The sequence below is a fragment of the Myotis brandtii genome, unplaced genomic scaffold, assembly GCF_000412655.1.
Source record: "Myotis brandtii unplaced genomic scaffold, ASM41265v1 scaffold523, whole genome shotgun sequence".
In the NCBI taxonomy this organism is placed as follows: domain Eukaryota; kingdom Metazoa; phylum Chordata; class Mammalia; order Chiroptera; family Vespertilionidae; genus Myotis; species Myotis brandtii.
In genome coordinates this window covers 582737-594430 of record NW_005369902.1, presented here as the reverse complement: position 1 = coordinate 594430, position 11694 = coordinate 582737, and the positions used below count along the sequence as shown (strand labels likewise).

Sequence of the window (11694 nt, the reverse complement as noted above, 5' to 3'; positions counted from 1 at the left end):
TACACCTATGGATGAGGACAGTAGGAGGGGTAAGGGCAGAGGGTGGGGTGGGAACTGGGTGGAGGAGAGCTATGGGGGGGAAAAAGAGGAACAACTGTAATAATCTGAACAATAAAGATTTAATTTTAAAAAAATAAAAAAAATAATAAAAAATGTATACACACTTTGAAAGAAAACAAACAAACAAAAAACAACAACACACAACCAACCAAATTATACTTTTACCTGGGCTTTGCCTAAATTATGTATGAGGAAATAATATTAACATTTACTGCTACCTACTGCGAGACATTTGTACATGCTATGTTATCTTATTTAATCCTCACAACAACTCAGGAAGAGAAATATTCCTCCAGAGGAGGAAGTGGTGATTCAGAAATGCAGTCACTTGCCTAAGGTCATACAAGTAAACAGAATTCATCATTCACATCTTACAAAAGAAATCTCACTGTGGGTGATAACCCAACTGGCAGTTTTTCCTTAGAACATACAATTTGCTCTCCAAAGCTCTATTCTAAATATTTAAATTATAGAATCACAGTACTAGAGAGCCTCAAGTGTTTACTTACAAACATTAATTAAAAGCACTCAAATCATGTAGCTCCAAAATGGTTTTTAAAATAAGTTCTGTTAAAGTAGTGTATTTCTTAGTCATTTTGTGGCTTATTGCACTTCCGGAACCAACTACTGATAAACTTCCTCTTTTTCTACAGAAACCATTTCAGTTTGCTAGAGGACCATTTTTAATCTAAATGGAACCACCCCTTTTGCTTTCTTAGCCAAATCACCAAAATGTCCAGTTAGAACAAGAATTTAGCATCCTGCAAAAGAAGTTAACAGCTGAGGTAAGAAAAATTTCACACAGGCAATTTGGTTTGATCTTTGTTTTATTTAAATCTTATTTTTAAAACTAAAACGACAGTCGTGTTTTAAACGTAAACTGCTAGTCTAAAGATGTCTATAATAGGTTTTGTGATTTTGTTGTGTGGAATTAAAAACTATTGAGTGTTGAACTTGCCTTGAAGAAAAAATTTCACCTAGGTTTGCATAATATACAATTTCACCTAGGTTTGCTAACCTTAGTTCCATAGTTAAAAGAAATAAACTATATCAAAGGCAGATAAAGCTAACAGCTAGAAATAAAACTAGGATCCATGGGATATGACTGAATTTACAACCCCAAAATAACAGTTAAAAATTCTGATTTGCTTTTTATAAAATTTTCCTGTACATAATATAACCCATAGATTTAAATTATTTTTATTTTTTAATCCCCTTTAGTTTCCATAGTCACCTTCACTTAATTTATAAAGCCAATGGAATATAGATGAGGTACTCGATTATCATTATGATATATGCTTTATTTTTTATACAAATAGAATTTATATTTAAGAATGATAACATGAAAATATTACATTAAAATGATGACATGAAAATATTTTTAAAGTTCACTAAGACAAAACTGTTACGATAAAATGTATCATCTACATATTTATGTCATATTATCTGAGACTTTAGTAAACAGTGCAAAACAGATTCAGAAAAAACACCCACAGAGTAAACAATAGAAAATTGCTAATATGCATTAAAGATGATTACTCTATGAGTAAACTGGGAAGTTAAAGTGAATATCCTCAAAAATAAAAATTGCAAAGAGTTTACATAGACTTACAGTATCATGAATAAATTCATAATCGATAATATCCTATATCAGCATTTCATAAATACTTATGGCTTACACTTAAAGAAGTCCATTTTAGATTTCTTCTACATAACTACTACAAAAGTTAGAAAATAAAGATTTTAATCTCTTTTTTAGACACTTGTGCAAATATTTTTAAAGGGCCAGTCCTAAATTTAGAGTTTAATAGTACTTGTGTTTTTCAACTAATTCCAATACAATTCTATTTAGAAGAAAATTTTGATTCTGAGTAAGTTTAAATGTTAAATATAAATCTGATCCTTTTCAATGTCTAATTTTTAAAAATCATGTCAAATATGACAGCTTATATATGTAATCATTCAAAACTACCATATCTATTTTTAGTAGCTCTTTTCCTGCACTTTATACAAGACTACCTCCATAAGTTACTTACATACCTATTCCCAGAGAGCTCACATCTCATTTCTTCATAAAGCATTTATTTCATAATTTTACTATGAAAGGCAGTGCAGCACAGAAGGAAAGGGCTCTGGTATAAGACTGATATGGTTTCTGTATTAGTGCCACTATTCAGAGCTGTGACACTTTGGCAAATTACCCAACTTCTCTGCTGTCTCAGTATCTTTATCTGGAAGATAACACTACATTGCTCAGTAAAATAGGAAAGTGCTAGCATTTAGTGGGTACTCAGTAAATGGTAGATATTATTATTGATAAAAGATGGTCATCAAATACCTATCATAGTGCAAGGTTCATTTCCCTTTCTGCTCTTCCTCAAGATATAGATTTGTTGTTTTATTCCTATTACGGTTTCATAACCTCACTAGTTGAAGTTACACTACTACTAATTTTAAACTATTTTATCTATATTGTTAACTTATTATCAAAGTAACTAAAACTCAGATACTATTTTTGATACTGTTCACTTACACTTGCCTTTCTGTCTAGGATATGCTCTTCGAATCTGATTCCCTTGACAAGACAATGACATATTTCTTACATGTCCAACTTAACAGCATTAATTTTAAATGCTGGACCCTTTATATACTTATGTATTATACTTTTTAGTATATGTCTAATATATAGGAACTCCTGCTTTACTGTAACTGCACTTTAAAATGCTCAGTTAAGCTTTGTCTCTGAACTAAAAAAAGCCACAGTTTCTTCATAATTATACCCACTATTTCTTTTTTTAAAGTCCTGCTCACTCTTTTCTGAACTATTCTAAATTGTGTAGAATTCTATCACAGATTCAAGCATCCTGACATAGCATATGCTAGGAGGGTAGACAACTAATTGAAGCATGGGAAATAGAATTTGGTTTTAATATTTCATAGAATAATAGACTTTGGTTTTAATCTATATATATAAAAGCCTAAGCGACTGGCCAACCAGCTGACTGCTCGACCGATAGCTATGATGCGCACTGACCACCAGGGGGCAGTTGCTAAATGCAGGAGCGGAAACCACAGACATGGAAACATGGACAGACTGATGAATCTCAGAGGGAAGGGGGTAGGAGAGAGGGCAGGAAGAGATTAATCAAAAATTTTATATGCATACTAGATGCCCAGGGCACAGATTTGCGCCCTCTCACAATCCAGGACCCCTTGGGGGATGTCAGAGAGCCGGTTTTGGCCTGATCCCCGCAGGCCAGGTCAAGGGACCCCACCAGTGCACGAATCCATTCACCGGGCCTCTAGTATTATCATAAGGCTTAAATGATGAGTGAAAAATATCATATACTGAAGGTACTATGATTTTCTTACTGACAAAAGAGGCCATGAACCTATAAAAATTGATCTTACAAACTAAACTGGGTTTTTAAGTATGATTCCTGTTTGGGCTCTTTCCTTCCCTAATGCCCCCCTTTTTTTAACTAATTGAAAAGAGGAACCATGTATGTTTTTTAAAAAAATTTCAAGCAAAGTCACAAAAGAGAGAACATTTTTGGCTAAAGACAATTCATGGCCTGTATTTCTGTTGCTTCAGATGGCATTTTAAAAAAACTAAACGGAAACTTTGAAGAATAACATCTGTTGATGAGGCCTTTTCTTGGCAGGTGGGTGGAAATCTGTAAGAATAGCAGGTAGGAAATGACAACCATCTAGAGGTGATTCAAATACCCATATTTATGCCAAAAAAATTCTAGTTTTTTGACTATTAAACTTTTAGTGCCTGTTCAATGTGGTTTAGTGGTCGAATGTCAATCCAGGAACCAAGAGATTGTGGGCTGAGGCACATTTGGGGTTGCAGGCTCGATCCCCAGAAGGGGCCATGCAGGAGGCAGCCAATCAATGATGTTTCTCTTTCATTGATGTTTTTTTCTCTGTATCCCGCCCCCTCCTTTCTCTCTAAAAATCAATAAAAACATATTTTTTAAAAACTTATTTTTAAAAAGGCTTTAGTAAAATGGATAAAATGCAGAATTTAATAACTTGGATCTCATTTTCTTTGCTTACATTCTGGTATAAGTATAAATGAATAGTAAAAAAGTTAAATGGAAGGAAGCCAACTTTACTGGGCTCCTAAAATACATGGCAACCTCTTGTAAAAGAATCAAAATATAAAAACAATGCAGTTTAGGGTAGCAAGAGAAAGAGCATATGCTTTGAAATCAGATGATCTTGGGTACAAATTGCCAGTCTGCCACCATTAGTGATATAACATTGGGCAAATGGCTTAACACATTTGAATTTGTTTCTTTATCTGTAAATCAAGGATTTTTCTATCTTCTATATAGAGTTATTTAAAGGTTAAATGAAATAAAGTATGTAAAACACCTGAGATAGTACAGCACATAGTATGTTCTAGATAAGTATTTTTATTTGTTTCTGTCTGCATTCTTCAAGGTTCTTTATAATCTTGTTTGAGGGAGTGAGGATAATAAAAAGAAAATGTGAAAAGGTAATAAAAAATAAACACAATTATTTAAGAAATTAGAAGTAAAAGTGAATTTAATACATGAAGAATTATTTAAGGAACCATAAAGACAACAAGAACTAGGGGGTTCAGGGAATGACTAATTTCTCTGGGCAGTCACAGAGAACTTGGTTTCAGAAGAGGAATTTAAGCTGAGGTCTAGATGAAGACAAGTTCAAATAGGCAGTCAGAAGGGGGAAAAGGCTGGGTTTGAAAAAAGAACACACTTTAAGCGGGTGAAAACAGCATAATAAACAGTGTCTGTTTAGGAAACAAAGTGTGTGTTCAGAAAGTACGTAAGAGGTGCATTCAGAAGCTGTATGAGAAGCTTCAGTTAAGAGATATGAGTCGGTACTGGTTAAGCTCAGGCCAGAAGGAAGAAAACTCAGTAGAGAATTTTATGTTGACAGCAATGGGGAATTACAAGCAAGGGAAAAGTCACCTGGCCATATGTGCTTTTAAGATTAATTCATCAGCAGTGTAGAGGAGAGTTTAAAGAAGAAATATTTTTAAATTTAGGCTGGAAGTATTAGAGAGAAAATAAAAGAGACTGTACAGGAAAAAAATCATTCTTTTCTATGAAAATAGGACAATTTGTCATCATTGTGTACCAAGTAATAGGGGAGTAAGTAATGAAAACTACTCAAACACACTGAAATCTACTTATTTGCACAAGTTGAGGGAGCTCCTCTTCTCCTTTTATTGTACCTTGTACAGAACATCAAATCCCTCTCAGATTGGCCCACGAATCATAGAAGAACCATAGTTTCTAATCATATATACTGGGATCTAAAACACTGAGACTTCCCCGCCCCCCCAAGGTAAAAAAATAACTGAATAGTTACCACTGTGACTAATGAATGTGTGAAACAAGAATATTACACACAGAACATAGTCTTAACTCCTCACTTTAGAGATAAGACAATTGAGAACAGGACAGATTAAGTGACTAATTCTCATGGTTAGATAGGAAGTTAGGTGACAGAAGAAGAATTGGAACTTAACTTTTCAAATTTAAGCATCTGCCACATCTTACAAATAGCCCTAGCTGCCAAATGTATACATGCAAACATATACATGCCTTCTTTTCCCATGCCTGGATGTTCCCCCAGATATAATATTTTATTTGCTTAATTAGATATCTTTCAAGATTCAGTTCAAGTTTTACTTCTCTGAGAAACCTTCCCTAAAGCTTTCCCAGGCTAGATTGGTTCCTTTGTGTATCTCCTGCATACCTTTATGAGAAAACTCATCAAATTATTGTAATTATTTATTACTTGTTTGTTTCTACAACTAAAATCGTTCCCCTACCCTACCTTCTAAACCTAGAAGAGGGCCTGACAAAAAGATGACGTTTATCAATAAATGAATGAAAGCAGCAGCACGACTCCTTTACCAACTGTGTAAAACTGACTCATCTAGATTCAAAGCTCACTTTGGGATTTTGAGCCATGGACTCTGAGCTGAATCCTTTAAAAATATGAGGTCCTAACATAAAATTTATAGTGCTAAACACTGATAATGTTGCAAAGATTACTCATAAAATAGACTCTGTGCATAAGAAACGTACACAGGTATTACCATTAAAACAGAGAAGTTGGGAGAGTCAGTTTTGAGATGAAGAGGCATTCTGTTGTAAATGTTGAATTTGCTGATAGTGGGATGTATACATGGAAATGTCCACCAACAAGTCACACAAATGGAACTAGAATTAAGGAGATTTGGGCTGGATGTGCATGTTTGGGAGTTTTGGCATAAAGGACAGAGCTGAAATCTTATAGACTCAGAATCAAAGAAAAGTAGATAACATGAGGACTAACTATCAAGTGCCAATATTTAGGAGACAAGAAAAAAACAGGAGCTAGTGAGATAAACACAAAAGGAAGACTACTATAAAGAGCTCTTTGAATAGCAGTGAAGGAATAGTTAGTTAAGATAAATATAGTCAAAGAGGGGAAAAAAGAGAGAGAAAGAAAAGATCTTTGGATAAAATAATAGATGGTTTCTGGTACCATTCAAGGCAGCAGGATCAATGTACTTCAAGTCACAAAGAGAGAGAAAATAAGGAGTAGATGGAACCGGCATACAGAGCGTATGTATTTGAGAAGTTTGTGAAATGAAGGATTGTAACGTAATGAAGCAGGGCCAAGTACAGATCTTATGAAACAATTAAGAGAAAACACTGCTTATAAGATCCAAATGTTGTATGGTAAATTAGAGTATATTCAAGAGTTGTTTATACTAGCCTTTAGTGTATCAAGTCTAAATTAGGAATAATAAATACTTATCAGGTACCCAACTACTTTATGCCAGACTTCAAATGAGACCTAATTGTCTGTCTTTTTTCTTTTCATTATAAAACCAGTGGTAAAAAGGAAACATTCTGAAATGGATCCCAAGTATTTCATCTTAATTTTGTTTTGTGGATACCTGAACAATACATTTTCCTCAGAGACAAATGCAAATGCAACAGAGTCACAACCACAGTCTGCTTTACTTAGCTCACCAATGCCATATGTCTTGGCTAATTCTCAAAACACAACAGGGAACCCTTTGGGTCAATCAACACAACTCAACGACATTTCTTCTGGACCATCAACTGCCAAAGTTGCTGCTGGACAACCAACAGCAGCTGCTGTTGGAAAACCAGCAGCACATACTACTGCTGGACAACCATTTACCTATAACATCAGACAACCAACACCCACGGCCAACACCATCTCCCAACAAACAGCACAACCTGTGTTCACCTCTGGCAGACAACTACCAACATCTGCCCATACTTCTATCAGACAACCGCCACCATTTGTCTATCAATCCACTCAACGACCATCATCTGTTCACACCTCTTCTGGAAAACCAGTACCACCGACTATTCAAAATCTATCCATACAACCAACACCAGCTGTCAAAAGTGCACCTAGGTTTACACCAGGATTCATCCCAGAAGATACCGGGAACACACAAATGCCACATAAAAGCAATTCTAATTCAACAGCTGCCATAATAGTTGGTGTAATTCTGGTTTCTATGTTGGTAGCTATTATCATGATTGTACTATGCAAATGCTTGAGAAAACCAGTTTTAAATGACCAAAATTGGGCAGGCAGATCTCCATTTGCTGATGGTGAAACCCCTGATATATGTTTGGATAACATCAGAGAAAATGAAGTATCCACAAAACGTAAATCAATTATTTCACTTATGGCCTGGAAACCAGGCAAAAGCACACTTTTAGCAGATGACTTAGAAATTAAGTTGTTTGAATCAAGTGAAAACATTGACGATTCCAACAACCTCAAAACAGAGAAAATAAAAGATCAAGGAAATGGTACATCTGAGGATAGTGCTGGTGGATCAACAATTGGCACTGCCGTTTCTTCAGATGACGCAGATCTGCCTCCTCCTCCTCCCCTTCTTGATTTGGAAGGACAGGAGAGTAACACATCTGACGAACCCACAATGACAACGACAACGGTATCTCCTCTTCCAAATGATTCCACCAATCTCCCACCACCTCTGGACTGTCTCAGTCAAGTCTGTGAAGATCATAATTCTGAGTACAAACAGTCACTTCCGCCTCCCCTTGACTCACCTAACTTGACCCTGCCACCAGATTTGATGAAAACCCTGGAAGATTCCAACAATGAGATTCAATGTCAGGAGTTATGTATTCTTCCTAACTCTGAGCAAGATCTCAATGAATCCCTGCCACCCCCACCTGCAGAACTGTTATAAACATCACAGCTTGCTTATTAGCTGATTTCCCATCCTTTTCAAAGGACTCTCTATCTTTTGTTTTTCTTCATGTGATGAAAGATATTAAGTGGCAACTGATAGCCAATTTTGATTTTTATTCAGGAACTACTTAACATCTGCTCAAAGCCCATGTGCACAGGTAAAGCTTAATTTTTTTTTAATATATAACAGTGATCTATTGACTGGCTATAGCCTCTAACTTTAATGTAGAGTACATTTTACATATGTGGATGGTATATGTGTCAATAATTTAACCATTTTGGAAATGAATAACCTACGTATACTTGGTATCACCTAATAGTTCCCCGCCCCCCCGAAAAGCTGTGTATCAAGTTACCTTGAATAAATAAAATTTTATTTTTCCATTTCAAAGTTTTAAACAAAACTCCAAATTTTAAATTAATACCTCCAGTATTAAAATAAATATTCTGAGTTCATGGGGATGAGTGATTAAAATGCATGTTTAAAAATGGAGAAATTTCCTTTTAGCTCTCATTGGAAATAGTAAAGCAAACACACTAAAATATCAAATTTGGGGGTTGGGGAAATTTACTCAGGAAAAAATGGGCATGTACCATAAAATGTAGACATTTTCCTACCTTTTTGGGGGAGCACAAATTTTGAAACTAGCCTCTTTATATGCCTGAAGAACTCAAACAAAATAAAATTTTACAAAGAAAACAAAAACACTTCTATGGCTTCCTTTCAAATTTGGATGATTTTCCCAAGAAAAACATTGTATCGAAATACAGATGGTTCTCAACTTTCATTAAATTCATACTTGACATTTAAGCACCATACATTTAAACTCTTTAACCATCTTTCTTATGCAGAATTTCTTTTTATCCATTACCAGACAAGTGATAAACCTGAGTTATCAGAGTAGGAATGAACCCAATCTTTGTCAAAGCTGGAGTGTGTTCAGGGCCTACCATTATGCAGATGTCAGCCAGGGCCCGCAACAGCGCTCCGCTGCCCAACAAGCATATATTCACTCTCCTTACCTCCCTAACTCCTGGGGGAAATAGTCACTTAGAATGAAGTGTGGTGACCTTATTGGTAGTTTAATGTTGGAACCTCTCATAGTTCTGGGATTTTTCTGAACAAAAATAGTATTTATTGTAGCATGGTGTTCAAGAAACTAAGTTCCATATTTAATAAAAACTAGCAGGCTTTTGGACACTGAAATTTTACATACAATGTTTCTCTTTAAATCTTTTAAGCCATCCCTCATTGACCATTAAAATATTTTATTTGCAGCCCTAACCAGTTTGGCTCAGTGGATAGGGCGTCGGCCTGCAGACTGAAAGGTCCCAGGTTTGATTTCGGTCAAGGGCATGTGCCTTGGTTGCGGGCACATCCCTAACAGGGAGTGTGCGGGAGGCAGCTGGTCGATGTTTCTCTCTCATCGATGTTTCTAACTCTCTATCCCTCTCCCTTCCTCTCTGTAAAAAAATCAATAAAATATATTTAAAAAATATTCCTTGAGCTGCTTACTTTTCCTGAATAAGTATGATGTTTACTGTCATACTACATTGGTTCTCTCTGTCTTCCACATTAAAAATTTTCTTTCATGTGTTTTTCAAACTTTGAACTTTTAAGGTTAATTTGCCCAGTAGTAATCAGGAGTTTGATAATTTCCCATTTTTCTTTTGAATTTTAAGTATTCTAGTTATGGTAAATAAGACATGTTTTTATACTAATTAAGACTTTAACTTGCCTTAAAATCATCATAATCTTTCTCATTTTACATATAAGATTGTTACCTATCAGGGTCTTCCTTTTTCATCACCTTCTTTCCTGACCTCTTGAAGGATGAGTATTGGGAAATATAAGGAAATACAAACTCTCATAAATAAATTAAAAACTGATGATCTGGTCATAGTCTTGTCTGATTTCTTCAAATACTACAGGCAACTTTTCTCCTTTTGTCCTTTATACAATAAAACAGACGACTGCTAGCAGGTGGTTTTGTTGTTGATTTTTTGTTTTGTTTTGTGTTTTAAAAAATTCTCTGTGAGGGGGGAAAAATAAATCCCATTTACTGCATGCAATTTTCCCCTACTGAGGTCAGTGGAAGCTGAGCAGCCAAACAGTGGCAATTCTTGCTTAATCAACAGAAAGAAATGCAAACCAATAAAAGAAATAAAGAAGAGAAGAAAATGTTGGACCAAAGAAAAACTTACTGAAAAGATTAAAGAACCAGGACCCAGAAGAGAAAGTTTATTTCATGAATATGGTAAAACAACAAGGCATAGGGTAATTAAAAGCAGACTGAACTACATATATACAGCATACCATAGTGCTCTTACCATATCAGCATTAAATAGATTCAGAAACAACCCGGATGACCATCTAGTTCAACCCCTTTTATTTGTTAATTGCTGAGAAAACACACCCAGAGAGAGTAAGTGACTTGTTTAAAAGTGGTATTAAAAGCTGAGTTTGTTCAGTACCCTTTTCGCTGATATAAGACCAAAGAGTGCCTACTTCATGCACTGCAACAAACATATATTAAATATGTATTTCATTTAGTGTTGGTGGCGGGGATACAATGAAATAAAAGAGGGTGACCTGTAATTGTTGTTATTACCCAGTTCTGATAAAAAAGTAAAGTAGCAAAATATTTGGACACCTTGCATTAAAACACGGTGATAATGGCACATGATTGGACACAGATCAATGGAACAGATGGAAAGTCTAAAAATAGATTCCAATCTCAAATCAGTGAGGAAAAATATTGGAACAGTTGGATATATATTTGGAAAAAAAATAAAATTGTATCTATAAGTCACACTACATTGGAATAAACGCCAAATAGACCAGAGATCTAAATATAAAAAATGAAATTATATAAGTAATAGGTGAAAATATCAGTACATTCTTTTATACAGTATGTCCTCGGATTACATTGGAGATCCGTTCCTATGGCGCGATGTAGTCGGAACCCAACTACATAAGCACCTACATCACTCACATGGAGCACATACACAGCAGTAATGAAGTGAAACAGTGAAAAAATTTAAAAGAAAGATAACAATTCCTGACTTTTATTTGTGGTAAATAAATAATAAAAAACATAAAGCACATATGTACATATGTCAAAATGACGGAACTTTTTTTTAAATAAATGGGAGATGGCAATGAAACGACATACGTGAGTTGTAACCCGAGGACTTGTCCTAGCTGACACTCAAAATCAAGAAGCAATAAAAAGAAAAGAAAAATCCAATTATAGAAAACTTTTAAATGGCAAGAACAAACATAAAAAATCACCATAGTAAAGTCAAAAGACAAATGGCAAACTGAAAAAAAAATCACAATCTAAATTAAGTCAAAGGGCTACTATC

The 11694-nt window shown here is 34.9% G+C and overlaps 2 protein-coding genes across 2 annotated transcripts in view; one reads left to right on the top strand and one right to left on the bottom strand.

Annotated features, from left to right (window-relative positions):
• Positions 1-11694, bottom strand: part of NF1 (neurofibromin 1) — a 327459-nt gene that overhangs the window by 53424 nt on the left and 262341 nt on the right. The gene's annotated exons all lie outside the window — the stretch shown is intronic.
• EVI2B (ecotropic viral integration site 2B) lies at positions 611-9016 on the top strand. The gene is made up of 2 exons (XM_005877603.2): positions 611-845; positions 6951-9016. Exon 2 carries the CDS (start codon positions 6974-6976, stop codon positions 8321-8323), a length of 1350 nt encoding a protein of 449 aa, XP_005877665.1. The 5' UTR covers positions 611-845; positions 6951-6973; the 3' UTR covers positions 8324-9016.